Source organism: Trichomycterus rosablanca, chromosome 4 (genome assembly GCF_030014385.1).
Source record: "Trichomycterus rosablanca isolate fTriRos1 chromosome 4, fTriRos1.hap1, whole genome shotgun sequence".
NCBI lineage: Eukaryota > Metazoa > Chordata > Actinopteri > Siluriformes > Trichomycteridae > Trichomycterus > Trichomycterus rosablanca.
This window is the reverse complement of record NC_085991.1, coordinates 41950558-41969472: the sequence shown is the minus strand read 5'-3', so window position 1 is coordinate 41969472 and position 18915 is coordinate 41950558. Positions and strand designations below refer to the sequence as shown.

General features: G+C 42.5%; 1 protein-coding gene across 2 annotated transcripts in view; it reads right to left on the bottom strand.

The window, feature by feature from the left end:
* si:ch211-200p22.4 (phosphatidylinositol-binding clathrin assembly protein) overlaps nucleotides 1-18915 on the bottom strand; it is a 130504-nt gene that overhangs the window by 18619 nt on the left and 92970 nt on the right. For both annotated transcript variants that reach the window (XM_062994322.1, XM_062994323.1), the window contains exons 10-13: nucleotides 18309-18432; nucleotides 9907-10046; nucleotides 9694-9794; nucleotides 5658-5759 (exon numbers count right to left, since the gene is read on the bottom strand). In XM_062994322.1, coding sequence (XP_062850392.1) covers nucleotides 5658-5759; nucleotides 9694-9794; nucleotides 9907-10046; nucleotides 18309-18432 — 467 coding nt within the window. The remainder of the gene's footprint in view (nucleotides 1-5657; nucleotides 5760-9693; nucleotides 9795-9906; nucleotides 10047-18308; nucleotides 18433-18915) is intronic.

Sequence of the window (18915 nt, the reverse complement as noted above, 5' to 3'; positions counted from 1 at the left end):
GGTCCTATATGGTAAGTGGAGCTGATAAAATAAACAGTGAGTGTAAAAACAAGGAGGTGGTTTTAATGTTATGACTGATCGGTGTATATTTCTTCTCTCTACTTAACAGCCTAGTTTTTTAGTGATTCACTCATAAATAATTCTCCCATAAATGATTCAGCATTACCGATTCATTATGGTGGCCAACGGTTGTATAACTCCAGCTTTATCCAAAGCTTTTATATGCTTAAGTGATGTGATAAGTTATGAGCGCACTTTTTAATCTTGTCTAATACAACAAAAGTGTTCGTTTTCCTAAGGATGCTTTCATCTGATAATATAACAGGATCTTCTTTTCTCCTCCATTCTCAACCAAAACACAAGCAAATTACCAAGTACAAAGCTCTGAATAAAAATGAAGCTAAGTGTAACCCTCTGAACGTTTTTCAGCTCTGTGTGGGATCTCAACACTTGTAGGTGATAAGAAGCGGCTGCAGATTGGGCACGTTGAAGAGGGTGTGTGGTGAGCCACATCTTCTTAATTAAATCAGGGGTTGTTTGTTTGTTTATTAGGATTTTAATGTCATGTTTTACACTTTGGTTACATTCATGACAAGAACGGTTGTTACTCATTACACAAGGTTCATCAGTTCACAAGGTTATATCGAACACAGTCATGGACAATTTAGTGTCTCCAATTCACCTCACTTGCATGTCTTTGGACTGTGGGAGGAAACCGGAGCTCCCGGAGTAAACCCACACAAACACGGGGAGAACATGCAAACTCCACACAGAAAGGACCTGGACTGCCCCACCTGGGGATCGAACCCAGGACCATCTTGCTGTGAGGTGACAGTGCTACCCACTTAGCCACCGTGCCACCCCATCAGGGGTTGTGCAAGCAGCAGTGGGTTCACAATCGGGAATTGGGAATGACTAGATTTGGAGAAAGAGAGAGTCACTTCCATGTTCTTACATAAGTTATTTCTGTACACTAGATGCCCGTAGCATTCAGCTCATTCACTGCAGTGGATAATTATTACACTCTGTCTTCCATCAACTAATGCCAAGTTCACACTACATGACTTTGCAAATCGTCAGGTCGCTGTACAGTTCACACTACACGACTGGATCTCTTGTAATCGGGAGTCTTTCACGTTGGTGTGTATTTCACACTACACGACTGATCAACTGGAATCACAGGCGAGCTTCTTTGATCTCCCAAACTACATTTTGTCACAAAAACAAACGCGAGAAGTGATAAGGGGTTTATTGATACCACGTCTAAAAATGCACGTCAACAAGTAGCGAGCGATCAAAGTTTGTGCGCTGACGTGCAGCGTAAAATCAAAGAGGAAAAAATAAATCAATCTGAGTGGATTTGGCTACATGAACAGCATGGCTTGTTCTATAGTGAGTTGGAGGTTAAAAACATATTTTTTTGCAATGCAGTGTTGGTGTTATGTTTTGTAGAGAACGATCAGGTCAGAAATACTGTAAAACGTGTGCGTGCCGATGTATTCTGATATAAACTATATTATGCCCCTGTCCCACCTTTTTATAACTCCTCCCCTGCGTTTTCTCTCACACCATATCTTGCATTCTCATTGGCTGTCCGAACATAACACTCATTGCCAGTCGGGCAACTCAGATCCAGATGTCTGGCAAGCTAGAAATCTCGCATCGGTCGGCGAGCGCTCAGTGAGCCGCTCGGATCGAGTTGTTTAGTAGTTCACACATAGCGATCGAGAGCTGAGTTTCGTTCGCCGAGCGAATGCCGAGTTGCTCCCGAGCCGGCAAATCTAGCGTCGACCAGTCGCCGAGCGAAAATCAGGGCAAGAATCATGTAGTGTGAACTAGGCATAACAGAACACATGTTCAAAAAACCCTTTATTCCTAAACATTTTCATTCCATTTCATTTTCATCAACCACTTTATTCCAGTCAGAAAACACTGGACATGAGGTGCCAATCCATCGCATAGACCCCCGACTATGCATAGGCCAACCCGACTCTCAGTGCAGTGGGCTAGTGTAACAGACCGCTACACCACCAGAGCACCATACCTGAAATGTTACCTTTACTACAGAATAAGTCAAAATTATGTTTGAATGGCGGAAACCATTTATTCACAACATACTTCATATGTGTGAGATGATTTACAGGACAGTCTCAACCTGTTCGTCATCATGTTCAACACACATAAACCAGCCAGCCACAGAGCCATTTAAAGCCCGGACACACATTTCACCCTGTATTTTCTTAAATGTCTTAATGTCTTAAATTGCTCACTTCAGCTGTTTCACCTGCTTATGTATCTGTTTTCCTTCATACAGCTGTTTCACCTGCTTATGTATCTGTTTTCCTTCATACATACGCCAAGCACATAATTACCCAGTAAATATACTAGATCTTAACCAAAATTACACAACCTGTACCCAGTAAAAGTACCAGTAAACACATGGATAGAAGTACATGTGTAACAAGCAGCACAATTCAAAAGGGCGTTGTGAAAGAATGTATTAAATGAGTGCTTGATTGGATTTGAATGTAAGGAAGACCGGTTGATTAATTATGTGCGAGAGCGGAGAGTCTGTTAGACAATCTGCTGACTCAGCCCACAATCAACCAGTCCCACAGCAAAAAAAAGGATCAGGTAATAGTCTAAACTCTCACCACTCAGTTCAGAAGCGCACATACAGGGTGAGTCAAAATGACTCATTTTTCAGTTCCATTTACCATATAGAAGAACTTTGTAGTTCTACAACTACTGACTGTAGTCCATCTGTTTCTCTGCATGCTTTGTTTAGCCCCCTTTTATGCTGTTCCTCAATGGTCAACAGCGCCCCGTGGGCAGCGTCCTGTGACCACTGATGAAGGTCTAGAAGATGACCAAACTGCAGCAAAAATGAGCGATCGTCTCTGACTTTACATCTACAAGGTAAACCAACTAGGTAGGAGTGTCTAATAGAGTGGACAGTGAGTGGACACGATATTTAAAAACTCCAGCAGCATTGCTGTGTCTTATCCACTCATACCAGCACAACACACACTAACACACCAGCACCATGTCAGTGTCACTGCAGTGATGAGAATGATCCACAACCTAAATAATACCTACTCTGTGGTCCTGGGAGAGTCCTGACCATTGAAGAACAGCATGAACGGGGGCTAACAAAGCATGCAGAGAAATAGATGGACTACAGTCAGTAATTGTAGAACTACAAAGTGCTCCTGTATGGTAAGTGGAGCTGATAAAATGGACAGTGAGTGTAGAAACAAGGAGGTGGTTTTAATGTTATGGTTGATCAGTGTATATGCATGCAAGCATAAGGAGAGAGAAAACAAATCAGTGAGAGAGAGTGAAAGCGAGAAAGTGAGGGGGTATAAATATATTTTTTTGTTCGCACTGGTGGAGGTGCTCGCCATTTTCAGTTGAACACTGAAGTAGCTAGTTTCTGACAGATGGAGAAAATGCCAGTCAGCATTAGATTGTAATAACACACACATACACACACATCTAACTATTAATAAGTGTGTTGGAGCAGCACTGTGGAGAGATGATGACAGTGTCTACAGCTACAGAGATAAGAATAATGACTAATTATTTATTTTATTAGGATTTTAACCCCATGTTTTACACACTTTGGTTACATTCAGGACAGAAACGGTAGTTACTGGTTACATAAGGTTCATCAGTTCACAAGTTTAACGTCGAACACAGTCATGGACAATTTTGTATCCCCAATTAACCTCACTTGCATGGCTTTGCACTGCAGGAGGAAACCCACACAAACACGCAGAGAACATGCAAACTCCACACAGAAAAGACCCAGATCGCTCCACTAAGGAATCGAACCCAGGACCTTTCTTGCTGTGAGGCGAGAAAGAGAATGAAGAGTTTAGATGGATGGATGGCTGAAAGAAGGGTGTGTGAATGGACAGGTGAGTGGCCAAAAAGAAGGGCAGGTGGGTACTTATATAGGTGGAGCTACTTTAAAAAATGCTGGCCACTTAGGTGGCGCAGCGGTAAAACCCGCTAGCACACCAGAGCTGGGATTTCAAATATATCGTATCGATTCTCAGCTCTGCCATCCGGCAGAACAATGATTGATGAAAGCATGAACAATGATTGGCTTGTTGTTCATAGGGTGGGATAAGCCGGATAGGGACTCCTCATGACTAAGCGAATTACGACCTCTGCTGGCTGGTTGATGGCGTCTGCACAGAGTCGAGAAATAATGCTAATCAGGGTGTGGCTTTCCGTGCACAAAGCTGATCGGCAGCCGCTCAGGTGGCGCAGCGGTAAAAAGAAACGCGCTGCAACCAGGGCTGGATTCTGAGAACGTGGTATCGAATCCAGCCTTGCTTTACCGGTTCGAAGCTGAGTGGCTATATGAGCAACGATTGGCCGGTTGCTCATATGGGGGGTGGGACAAAGAACCGGATGTGGGTCTCTCTCTGTCAGAATGCGATTGCGTTCTCTGCCGGCTGATTGGAGGCGCTTACACAGAGATGGGAGAAGGTGCCCTTAGGGTGTGTCTCTCCGCATGCAACGCTAGGTGGCGCCAAACTCGTCAATGTGTGGGTGGCAAAGATGCATCTGGCTGCTGCTCGTGTTTCGGAGGGGATACGGGTTAGCTTCAATCACCTCCGTCAGGGCAGGGTTCGGCATAGACAGAGAGGAAGCACGATGCTAACTGAACAATTGGATGTGCTAAAAGGGGAGAAAAAGGAAAAAAAAAAAAAAGAAGAAGCTGATCGGCATATGAACTCGCCTCGTGCAGGTGAAAAGATGCAGTCGGCTACTGCACACGTGTCGGAGGGGCGTGTGACAGTCTCGCTCTCCTCAATCGGGGTGGGGGTCAGCTCCAGTGGAGAGAAAGCATAATGCAAAAATGGGTAGAAAAAGGCGCCCAGGTGGCGCAGCGGGATATTTCTCTGGCACACCAGCACCGAGTTTCTGAACTCCTCGGTTCGAAACTCGGCATCGTCAGCAGTCGGCTGGGCGCCATCTGGCGGGCATAATTGGCAGTGCCTGCAGCAGATACTAATTGGCCATTGTATCTGCAGGGTGGGGGCCGGAATATGTGTGGGTGAGTGGGTGAGTTCTTCATACACTGTGTTAGGACCCTGATTGGCGGAAGAGACGCCTGCGCAGAATGCAGGGGCGAGAAGAGGAGGGCTGTACGTGCTCTCCTCGGATGCAATCGGGTATCCCTCAGCAGTGAGGACAAATTGAGTGTGCTAAATCGGGTGGAAAATGGGGAAAAAATGCATTAAAAAATGCTAACTCTGCATCTAATATCCCATCTGTCTAACCTCCAGTGACAGATCGACTTGACAAGTACAAATTACAAATTCACCTGCATGTTCACAGCAGGAGCTTTAAATCCGACAGCCTATAGCGGGTTGTAAAGTTGAGCTTCACTGAAACCCTTTACCTGATATTTTGAATTCCGTGTCATTCCGAGACCTATCTGACAGTAAATAATGTAGTCATTCACAATAAGAGCTAGAAGAGAAACACCCATGTGAGGAAACATTCCACCAAGCTCCAAAAAAGCCAGACCGAGCACAGAGGTTAGCTGGACAGAAGGTTAAAGAGTTAATCAGCTAGTTTAAGTAGCAGCGGTGGGTTAGATGCTTTAGTAGACGCTTCTTCAATAAACATTTTACCAGCTGTTGGCTTCACATCATTATTGGCTCCTTGAGCTCCAAACACAGCATCAAAATCTACATTCATTGCAGACATATGAGCACCAGCACCGCTCTCCAAACCTGAAAACAAAGTCCAAATGAAAACGCACACAAATCTTAGTCAAAGTAACCCCCCCTCCCCCGATATGAGCCTCTAATCAGGTCCTCTGCTTGATTAAAGAAGCCTTTAGACTCATCTGCCAGCTGCTGACATTTGCACAAATCACAGGCCTGCCAGAGAGCGACTGATGGGCTTTTATTCCCGGTCTTCATGTACGCAGATGCTTGAAAATTAAAAATAAAGGCTGCTACTGGATTTTGGGGACAACTGTATACTGCATAAATGATTTTTAATAGATTTTTATATTTTTTATCATCAAACAATTTAAACACTTTAACAAAAAGATCATTTTTATGACTTGACCCTACAGACAAAGCTACAGAATTAACACTTTTTCACTTTTAGGCAAATCAGCTAAGATGCAAATTTTAGCTATGGACAAATCCAGAGTATGGACAAATCCATTGGTGGTCTATTACCAGAGGTGGAAAGTAACGAATTACGTTTACTCGCGTTACTGTAATTAAGTAGTTTTTTTGTGTACTTGTACTTTTTAAAGTAGATTTTACAACCAGTAATTTTACTTTTACTTGAGTATGTTTTGTATTAAGAATTGTAATTCGCTACATTTTAAATAACATCTCTTACTGAGCAAAATACACGCAAAAAAATCGTCTGGGAAACTGCTGCAGTGAATTTTGCGATGGAAAATAAACTGGTGCTAAAATAAAGAAGCTGTAATCTAGGTATAGAGTAGGGAAGGGTGATTTTAAAAGTTTAACAGTAGTACTCTTTCCACCTCTGTCTATTACGTTAGCCCGCCACTGCTGAGACCTGGGTTTAAATCTCAACAGGTGCTATTGGACGGTTGGCTAATACAGTGTTTGTCAACCTTTTTTCAGTCACGGCACCCTTTAAAAGTATGCAAAATCTCAAGTCACCGCAGTCTAAAATGTATTAAAAAACGTACACTCTGCATCCCTCGGACTGCTAACACACACGCGCACACACACCATAAGGTGTCATTTAGGGAGGGAGGGAGGGGTAAACGTGACTTACTTTTAATGGAAAACCTGAGCCTGGGATGATGCACACAATCGCCCTATTCTAGCAGGGATGGATGAGAGGCAGACACGGAGCCCCTGGTCCAGAGCCCTCAGTCGCTCCCTGTACTTGTTCTTGATGTAAGTTAGGCTTGAAAAGCTCAGTTCGCGTCATGAACGAATCAGATTTAACATAATTAAACAAGTTTATAGTTTATTTCATAATTATTTGTCATTATACTAAGAGCACTGCTTCTTTTCTGCATGTTCTCTCTGTAGCTCGGTTATGGCTCTCTCAACTCAAACTTAAAAGGAGCTTTATTGGCATGACAAATAAAGACATTCGTATTGCCAAAGCAAGTTACAGAGAAATAATAAATAATAACAGTAAGAAAGAACAAATATATACAAAACAGTTACATGTGCAAAAAAATATAAAATAGAATAAAATATTAATAAACTGTGCAAAATAATAACAATAAAAATTATAATATTTACAGTAATGAGGTAGTAATAACGATCAGTTTGTGTGTGTGTGTCTCTCTCTCTCTCTGTGTGTGTGTGTGTCTCTCTCTCTCTCGCTCTCTCTCTGTGTGTGTGTGTGTGTGTGTCTCGCTCGCTCTCGGATTTGAATTTCGACAATAAACTCTTATTATGACTGATTAATTCCCTCTACTGATGGATGCGGAATGGGTGGATTACAGTCTGAACGGCGCAGAAATAAAAACATATATAGCGGCTCCCAGAGGAGAGACTCGGTTCTTTTTGTTTATTTTAAAGAGCCGTTCAATAGAATCGGATCGTTCGCGAACGACCCATCATTATCAGAATATTTTCGATGGCACCCCTGACGAAGCCAGACGGCACCCCGCGGCACCCCGGTTGAGAAAGGCTGGGCTAATAGATGGCCGAAGACTATTATTCTGTATACAAATTATTTTTTAGACTACATACATCTTGGCCTGTGACATTTTCTTGGTCAGTGACATTTTCTTGGTCAGTGACATTTTCTTGGTCAGTGGTGGCTCCGTGTGCACCCACAGGAGAAAAATAACAAGCAACAACAGCGACTTTTTGGCTGCTACGATGAACGCAGGTTAGACTACCAAAATATTAGAACAAGGAGGTCCAACAAATTTGAAGGCAATTTGGAAGTGTGTTTACCAATAATTCATTAAAATTGCTTTAACAATCAGGCTTTAGTGGGTTTTTTGTACATTTCTGTTATTTGTAACAGTAAATGTAAACTATATAGCCAAAAGTATTCGCTCATCTGCCTTCACATGCATATGAACTTGAGTGACATCCTAATCTTAATCCATAGGGTTTAATATGATGTCGACCTACCCTTTGCAGCTATAACAGCTTCAACTCTTCTCGGAAGGCTTTCCACAAGGTTTAGGAGTGTGTTTATGGGAATTTTTTTTTCATTCTTTCAGAAGCGCATTTGTGAGGTCAGACACTGATTGGATGATAAGGCCTGGCTCACAGTCTCTGCTCTAATTCATTCCAAAGGTGTTCTATCGGGGTGCAGGCCAGTCAAGTTCTTCCACACCAGACTCGCTCATCCACGTCTTCATGGACCTTGCTTTGTGCACTGGTGTGCAGTCATGTTGGAACAGGAAGGGGCCATCCCCGAACTGTTCCCACAAAGTTGGGAGCATTAAATTGTCCAAAATCTCTTGGTGTGCTGAAGCATTAAGAGTTCCTTTCACTGGAACTAATGGGCCGAGCCCAACTCCTGAAAGACAACCCCACACCATAATCCCCCCTCCGCACCAAACTTTACACTTGGCACAATGCAGTCAGACAAGTACCGTTCTCCTGGCAACCACCAAACCCAGACTCATCCATCGGATTTGCCAGACGGAGAAGCGTGAGGCATCACTCCAGAGAACATGTCTCCACTGCTCTAGAGTCCAGTGGCAGCATGCTTTACATCACTTTGCATTGTGCTCGGTGATGTAAGGCTTGGATGCAGCTGCTCGACCATGGAAACCCATTCCATGAAGCTCTCTACACACTGTTCTTGAGCTAATCTGAAGGCCACATGAAGTTTGGAGGTCTGTAACGATTGACTCTGTTGGGGCCTCTGCGCACTATGCGCCTCAGCATCGACCAACCCGCTTTGTCATTGTACGTGGCTACCACTTCATGGCTAAGTTGCTGTCGTTCCCAATCGCTTCCACTTTGTTATAACACCACTGACGGTTGACTGTGGAATATTTAGTAGCGAGGAAATTTCACGACTGGACTTGTTGCACAGATGGCATCCTATCACGGTACCACGCTGTAATTCACTGAGCTCCTGAGAGCGACCCATTCTTTCACTAATGTTTGTAGAAGCAGTCTGCATGCCTAGGTGCTTGGTTTTATACACCTGTGACCATGGAAGTGATTGGAACACCTGAATTAATTGATTTGGATGGGTGAGTGAATACTTTTGGCAATATAGTGTATGTTCACTTGTGGACCTTCAAAATGTAAATATGTAGTTTTTGTCTGATTGCTAAACCAGCAGTAACCGGTAGTAGTTACATACACTAGTCTAGACTGTTTCTGACATTGTATACACAAGAGGAAATTGTTGCATTTACCTTGGTCTTGGAATATGGTCTTTATAGTAAAAATTGTGCAATAAGCTTACTGACAGACCTTATAAAGGAGAAAGAGGTCAGTGATGGGCAGTCAAAGGTTTTGAATGACCTCAGATTCTAAGAGTTGACAATTAAATTAATGCTTAACATAAACTCTCCCTCTCTATGTGGTTCTCTGTCTCTTGTGTGTTTGGGGTGTGACTTTGCAGGAAAAACTTGGGAATTGGGTAACATTTGCTTATTTTATGAATCACCATTTAGAAACCTTGCAAAAATAAATAAATAAAGCCATAGTAAGAAAGGAAGAGACGTACCTCCCCAGGCACAGCCGGCTGTAGGTATGGAGGAAGTGCTATGCATGGCAGGGATGAAGGCTGGCTGGAGGTCAAACAGGTCACTGGTGAGGTTTGGCATGCTGTAAATAGGTACACACAGAGAATCGCATCTTAAGTATAATAGTATAATACTGTATTCAGACCATTTGTTCTTGTCACATTACAACCATATCTTCCACATATACTACAGACCTGTTGATGGCAGGGGTGATGGAGGTGATATGGTTGGAGAACAGGTCCATTGCTGCACTGTGATTGTTGGCATTAATGGCATGCTGAGTAACAGGAGAGGTGGAGTAATTCTGATTGCTGATCTCCTTCAGACGCAGGTCCTAGACACACAAACACACATGAATGAAATTAACCAGCCATCCTCATACTTCTCAGATAGCACAAGCTGTGAGCCTTTTAATTTATCTGACAGTGGTGCTGATGGATCGTGGTAAAAGACTTCAGTAAAGAGGAAACCAGACTGCACAGTTTAAAAAGATCACATATTTAAAATTTTAGACAGTTACCTACAGCTATTATTCACATATTACAATCCAGAGATGGGGACTCGAGTAAGTTGCACACACAGCGACTTCAGATTTGACTCAGACACGTTTCAAATGGCTCGGACTCGACTCATGACTCGTAAAAAAAATGACTCATACGCAACAAGAGTATTGACACATATATATATATACACAGTGCTGCTTGAAAGTTTGTGAACTCCTTGAGTAGTTTAGAATTTTCTGTTGTTTTACCTACCATGATTTTCTTATTTCATCATCACCAGTTTTTATATATGAAATGTCAGGTTTATGTTCATCAATTCCATTTACTTGTTTTGAGGGAAATGTGTGAGTTGCCAGCAGACTACATGAAACATAGCATGTGCAAAAGTAAATGAACCACAGCTGCACTGTTAAAGTCAATTAGGTAAAAGACTAAAGTGAAACACATGTGGGTGCTCAAGTAATCAATTAAGCAGACCAATCAAATGAGACATCCTTGGGAAAAGTTTTGAGACGCACTGATTAAAAGGGAGAGGAAACCAACTATACCACTGTTGTGCCAAGGCGTAAAGCACACAGATCAACAATGCCGAGAGGAAAGGAGACAACCGAGGACATCGGGAAGAAGGTGGTGACAGCCCATCAGTCTGGGGAAAGCTACAAGACCATCTCCAAAAGATTCCAGCTCCATCCATCCACTGTAGGACAAATCATTTACAAATGGAGGGGACTCAGCATCACCGCAACTCTGCCCAGAAGTGGACGGCCATTAAAACTTCCACCAAGAAGCACCAGAAAAATAATAATTCAGGTAAAGGCCAACCCACACATCACCTCCAGAGAGTTGCAGACCTCTCTGACAGCATCCGGGATAAATGTACATGCGTCTACGATCAGGCGAAAAAATCAATAGACGTGGCATTCATGGGAGAGTTGCTAGAAGGAAGCCTCTGCTCTCAAGAACAAAAAAAGTCCTCTGGAAGTATATATATATATTATTATTATTATAAACATAATAAAGCAGAATGTTTATAATATTTTTATTATAAACATTCTGCTCTCTAATAACACACGCAATGGGTAAATGTTACAGCCAGTTTCCAGCGTAGTGATGAAGCGTTGCTCCCTACTCCCTACACAGTTTGAAGTTCACTTCATTTGAACATTTTCGTTACCTTTGGATTGGAATCTTACTTAAAATGGTGGAATACCCTACGTAGTGCACAACTGGATGGACTGAATGGAACACTCCTACAGAATTGGCGCTAATGGTGGAAAAAAACGCTTTCTGAACCAATCAGACCTTCTGATGTTAATTTTTAGTAAGAAATGCTGTTATTTGCATTTATTCAGTTTGCGTCACACAGATGATGTGTCAATGAAACGCCTGATTGGTTTTCTACCGAGTTCGTGTTTGACTTCACAACCAGGAAAAGTTTGGAGGTTTTTAATTCTAAGAACATTTACAAAATAATGGATTATATTCCTAATGGGACACACAGTTATAAATTTAATAGCATCTGGAAGAACATAAGCTAAGGTAAGCAGTGGTTATGATTTTTTTTGCTGTGTTTTGGATTTTGGGCGCTGTGCCGTGATTTATTGTGCGCTTTTGTTTTGCAATGAAAAGTTTAATCAGTTTAAGCTTTTAACTGGTACCTTCTTGTTACGGAAATAACAAAAAGACTCGTGACTTGACTTGGACTCGTATTTTGTGACTTGTAAACCTTGTGTTACAATCCAAAGCTGTTTTATTATATTTTAGTTGTGATTATATGACAAATAAGTTCAGTTGGCTGTTTGGTCAAACTTAAAAAAATCAGAAACATATCAAATCTGTGAAAGCAGCTTAGACCAGAATTGAAAGTTTCTATGCCTAATTTGCAATATGGGTCACAAATGAGGAAGATCAGATTCAGGCCAGTTTTATCTGCAGTGTGAATCCAGACAAAAACTGTACATTAAAGAAACCTTTGGGCGTATGGGTGGTGCAGCGGTCTGATATAGACCTGGCCGGGCATCTAACAGTCACTATTGGGTAGGTCTGAGAGTGCAGGCAGCAGGTTTTATAGTCAGTGCCGCTGCATTAATGCAACCTCTGCTGTCTGGTCGAAGGAGGCATTCTCTCTGTAAGAATCCACTGCTGGCAGATGAACAGAAGCAGCCAGCAACTGCAAGTGGGGAACTGTAGCTCTTCTCAGTCAGTGTGGAACTGGTGCACATAGCAAAAGAATTACAATAGAATACCTGCTTTGTGGTGGTCCTGTGGTGGACCTGACCACTGAAGAACAGGCTACAAGCAGACTAAAAAGTATGTAGAGAAATAGATGTACTACAGTCAGTAATTGTAGAACTACAAAGTGCTTCTATATGGTAAGTGGAGCTGATAAAATAGACGGTGAGTGTAGAAACATGGAGGTGGTTTTAATGTTATGGCTTTTCCATGATTTAGGGGTCACCACAGGGGATCTGGATGCCCTTTCTGACGCAGTTCTCCAATTTTTTTATCTGGGATTTCAGCCTTTGTGTCCCCTCTGAACATTAATTCAGGTCCAGGCATCACACTACAAAAGTAGATTCCAGAGCACTGGGTTTCATAGGTGTGTGTGTGTGTGTGTGTGTGTGTGTGTGTGTGTTATACGGGATGACAAAGCCTCCAGACAGAAACAAAGCTGCTTGGCTAACCTTACCCTGCTCTTACTGCCTGGGGCTAATCATTGACAGGATGAGGACATCTGGAGTAAACAAATGTGTGTATGTGCACAGCTCCACCTGTGTCTGTGTGTGTGTGTGTGTGTGTGTGTGTGTGTGTGTGTGTGTGTGTGTGAACACACTTTTCCCAAAGGACCAATGCTGCACCAGGGTGTCTGCAGCCCCTCCTTCCTGGTAAATTAAATGCTTAGGACCTTATATTGTACCTGAAGTGCGATTTTTCACAGTGGTGGCTTAGTGGTTAAGCTACTGTAATAGTAATCAAAAGGTTGCTGGTTCAAGCCCCACAGTAGCCATTTTGCCACCTTTGATCCTCAATTGTTTGAATTGTATTCAATCATAACTGTAATTCATTCTGGATAAAAGCATCTGCTAAATGCCACAAATTCAGCTGCTCCTGTATTTAGGGGTCGCCACAGTGGATCATTTTGGTCTGTACACCTGATTTGGCACAGTTTTAACTCTGGATGCACTTCCTGACGCAACCCTCCTTATTTTATCCAGGCTTGGGACCAGCAGTGAAAGCACACTGACACATGCACCTCCCAATCACCAAAAATGGCTAACCTTCTGTAGAAGCCAAAACAAAATTGCGATTAAACAAATCCACTTCATTGGGAATCTGGCAACATTGTTTAAATAAATAAGCAAAACTCTTATCAATAAATATGTGCATGGCGCCCAGGTGGCACTGCGGGATATTCCACTAGTGCACCAGCGTGGAGATTCTGAACTCCTGGGTTCGAAACTCGGCGTTGCCACCGGTCGGCTGGGTGCCATCTAGCGGGCATAATTGGCAGTGCCTGTAGGGAGGGGTCGGAGGAGGCGTGAGCAGCAATATACCCACCTCAACTCCGGAGGGTTGGGGATCCCCAGCAACGGAGGACAGGTTGACTGCACTGAATTTGGAGAAAATGGGACAAAAAAGTATAATAAAATAAATAAATAAATAAATAAATAAATATGTGCATGAGGTGGGGTTTTCCAGAATCACTGGCCACGATGCAGCAAGATGCCATGGACAGCACGCAAACGCATTGCAGGGCTTGGACATAGCTAATCATGTCTGTATGTAGACGCCCAACCAGTCGATAGCACACCTGGGGGTTCAAACCCTGGATACTGGCAAAATGTATATGGAGTCATTTACATTTTAGGCAGGCGTTTATATCCAGAGCAACTTACAATTGTAAGAGAACACACTGCACACAATCAATGGTTAAGGGTGGAGTGAATCAAATACCGCCATATTACAAAAGTTTGTATCCTGTACACTGAAGTGCCAGAAAAACTGGTACAACAGGGGACTGTAGAGGCTGGTGGTGGCTCCATAATGGTGTGGGGTTTGTTTAGCTGGCATTCCATGGAACTCCCAATTTGTCTACAAACTCCTCTGAAATGTGAATGCTATGTGTGCCTCCCATTCATGTCCTGCATTCATTCTGATAGGTTAGAGATGCCAAATTATGGTTAGAGGAACACTCATCTGAGTTTGGGGTTTTGCCATTCCCACCTAAGTCACCAGATCTCAACACATCTGGAATGCCATGCAACACACTGTGGAACCCACAAATCCTACACCTCGGAATATAACAGAATTGTTAATCATTCTGCATGAAGTACGATGTTCATTACCAACAGAATATCTCCACAAGCTTGTGGAGTCCATGTCCAGACATATTTCTACAGTCCTACGCTCCCATAGGGGACCCACCAGGTATTAGACTAGTGTACCAGTGTATGCTCACCACTTTACTCATTAGTGTTTCTCAACTGTACTTTAAACAAGTGGCCTGATCTGAGATCAGTTATTTAAGCTCAGTCAAAAGATAGGTTTAATTAAACCTGTGATCTCTGGGTCAGAATTCAACACTACAGCAAGCAGATTTGGGAGAGAGACACTATAATTATCTCTGTACAAGATTCCCACATCAGTCAAGCTTATGAATCACCACCGTTATTATAGGATGTGGTGACTACAGACAGCAGCATACATATAAACAGTAATTACCATCTGCAGCTATTCTCTCCCTGACATATTGGAAAATGAAGCCTGTCTGTCTCCACACGTTACCCCTGTTTACTGAAATTAAGATTTTTATTTAGTAAAAATATTTCAGCTTCTTGTTTTTGTTTAATGCTCTATTAAGGATCTCTATCTATTGCATGTGCACATTGGAGATCATCCCCTATGACAAGAATTTCAACAGGTCCCTCACTGCAGGTCCCAAGCTCGGATAAAAGTAATAGGGTTGTGTCAAGAAGGGCATCCAGCATAAAAAAAAAAAATGTGAACCAGATCCAGAATAAAAAAAAAAAAAGTGCCAATTCTGGTATGTGAACCAGATCCAGCATGGTGAACGGTAATGTACACCAATCAGCAATAACATTAAAACCACCTCCTTGTTCCCTGTAGTCCATCTGTTTCTCTGCATGCTTTGTTAGTTCCTTTCATGCTGTTCTTCAATGGTCAGGACTCACCCAGAACCACCACAGAGCAGGTATTATTTAGGTGGTGGGTCATTCTCAGCACTGCAGTGACACTGACATGGTGGTGGTGTTAGTGTGTGTTGTGCTGGTATGAGTGGATAAGACACAGCAGCGCTGCTGCAGTTTTTAAACACCTCACTGTCACTGCTGGACTGAGAATTGTCCACCAACCAAAAATATCCAGCCAACAGCGCCCCGTGGGAAGCGTCCTGTGACCACTGATGAAGGTTTAAAAGATGACCAACTCAAACAGCAGCAATAGATGAGTGATCGTCTCTGACTTTACATCTACAAGGTGGACCAACTAGGTAGGAGTGTCTAATAGAGTGGACAGTGAGTGGACACGGTATTTAAAAACTCTAGCAGTGCTGCTGTGTTTGATCCACTCATACCAGCACAACACACACTAACACACCACCATGGGAACTTTAAACAATCAGCATTTGGTTTTCCAGATTTTGTCCGTTATATCTAAACCTGTGAAATAGAGGTCCGTTAAATCGAGGTTCCTCTGTATGTTTATTTGCTACAAAGTTTGTTTGTTTATTAGGATTTTAACGTCATGTTTTACACTTTGGTTACATTCATGACAGGAACGGTAGTTACTCATTACACAAGATTCATCAGTTCACAAGTTTATATCAAACACAGTCATGGACAATTTAGTGTCTCCAATTCACCTCACTTGCATGTCTTTGGACTGTGGGAGAAAACCGGAGCACCCGGAGTAAACCCACACAGACACAAGGAGAACATGCTAACTCCACACAGAAAGGACCTGGACCACCCCACCTGGGGATCGAACCCAGGACCTTCTTGCTGTGAGGTGACAGTGCTACCCACTTAGTCACAAAGCTGTCTCAACAACAGAGATTATGTTGTAATATTTTAAACAGAATGTAACTTTGACACATTACCATATGCCTGGGCTCATGTCACTGACCAGTGATTTTACTTCCAGCAAACATCCAATCTTTGTTTTCAAGCGAACCGAATCTCTGTACTACAGAACACACATAATGTGAGTAAAAAAACCCTTTCATACACACCAAACTAACCCGTATCCCTTTACCAAACATCCAGCAGTGAAAGTGCTTGAGAGCTGAAATCAGAATGCACTTCATGTGTTTGTGTACTGTTGACAGGCCAGCGTTGTTGTGAAAAATGAGGCAAAGCACAAGAGGAAGCAGCAGCATAAAGAGAAAAATCCCGTATTAGAGATAGCTCCCTGAAATCAAGGTTAGGCTGTCTGCACTGAGAATTAATCATGCTGTTCGGGCGCACGGCGAGAATCAATCTTTATGAGTGCGCTGAAACACTGCCAGGTTCTTTCGGCGTGGATCGGAGAAACTCATGCATCTTGTAACTGTCAACAGCGAAAAGTAAATGCCACCGCTGAAAAGTCAACGTGAAGAAACTCGCTCGGTTTGTCTACTCCTGATTCTGGACCTTCTCCAGAAAACGCTATATCTGACATGCTATTAAGTTCTTATAAGGTCACTAGAAGGACACTGACACTTTGAAGCATGATTCTGTCCTAAAAGTCTGTTTCGATAACGACTAATATCAGTTTATACAGATGATCAGGGATGTAACGATACTCTCTACCTACGATGCGATACGATTCACAATACTGGGTTCACGACACGATTTTTTCCAGATTTTTTTTAAACAAAATGAAATTGAAGACAAATTATGACAAAGTTTTCTTTTATTATTTCTCTTAAAAAATACTGGATTTGTGATTATCTTTTATTTATCTAAATAATGAATACCTTTTTATTTTTGAGGTAGGTACAAACTATGCCAAATAATGCTTATTGTGTAAAAAAAATGAAATTGCAAAATAAATTTGGATGGAAATCCCCTACCTGGCAACTTTGTGAAGTGCCGTCAACCAGGTCCCAGTGCCCTCTGCTGTTTAAAGTGAATATCAATTCATCTTAAATAATTAACCAATTCAAATCGTGGCACATGTGCACCGATTTTTAACTGTTTTGTGGTGCATCGTTACATCCCTACACATGATGATTCAAAATAATCGTTTTCTTTGTGTTTTGGTTTCTAGAACACAAGACCTGTTCTTGGTTTTATTACTGAAACCCATTTCATTTACATCAATCACTTTATCCTGGTCTAAGATGCAGTGGGTCGTGGTTGGAATACCCTGGACAAGTTTGAATCCATCGCAGGGCTTTGGGCATCCCATCTTCCAGTAGAGCCTGGCCAGTCAATAAAACCTCTGACATCCAGGTTCGGAATATATGCATTCTATCAGCAGCCTAGCATCCGGGCACCTCAGATTATTCATCTGTTTGGGTTTCTTTGTTTTTACATCTTTTATTATGGGAATATGAAATTTTAGGATACTTTAGGAAGCAAATGATATAGGTCTCATTTTAAGCCAAAATAAAACAAATAAGGCACAGGCAAATATAGCAAAATAAACAACAAAAGGGGGGTATGGATTTTGCATTGATGCAATGCAGAGCACATATCCACCCCATGTTTGATCATTGTCCTATATAACATGTGTATTATTGTTGCTTGTAACATGGAAAATTCCCTGTTTAAATGTATTTTGTTATTAGAAAGCAATTGGGATTAAGATAACGAATGCTCGGGTGGCGAAGCAGTAAAACAGGCTAGCACACCAGTACTGACAGCTTGAACTTGCGAGTTCGAATCTCAGCTTTGCTACCACCAGGCTGGCACCTATACAGACAATAACTTGCTCAATAACTGCTTCAATTACGACCTCTGCTGGCTGATCGATGGTGTCTGCACAGAGACCAGGGGTAATGGAGATCAGTGCGTGACTCTCTGTGTGTGATACAGATCTCCATATGAAAGTGGTCGGCTACTGCACAACTAATGACATCTGTAGCTCACCTTAAGCGCCTGCAGTCGGGCCTGTTCCTCCTCCAGGGCCTGCTGCTTCTCCTTCTCGTCCACCCGGGTGAAGGACATGCCTGTGTTTGATAGGGAGGACACAGCGCTGGACAGAGTGTTGGCTCTGCACACACACACACACACACCCACACACAAGGACAAGATTAAAATGAACATTGAGTCTAGACAAAGGTAGTGATTTATTCTGATTGATGATATAGAGGTGCGGGAGGGTCTGACTTCACAGAACCACAGAAGCAGATTGAACTCCGCCCATCCTGCAGCCAGGTCCATTCTGTTTCTGATAACCTGTTGTTACTTAGACTAGTGAAGCATTGAGACCAGTGCTTACGGCCACACCACGATGATAAGGCCTGATTTTGTCTGATCCCAAGAACTAATTAAGGTTGAGCTCTTAGATTGGAGACCGTCTGGGAATTGTGCGGTGCTTTGGTAGATTTTCTCAAGATACAGGTTCCTGATGCTCAAGTAATGTCGTTTCTACACTCAGTCCATTTTATCAGCTCCACTTACTATATAGGAGCACTTTGTAGTTCTACAATTACTGACTGGAGCTGATAAAATTGACAGTGAGTGTAGAAAAAAG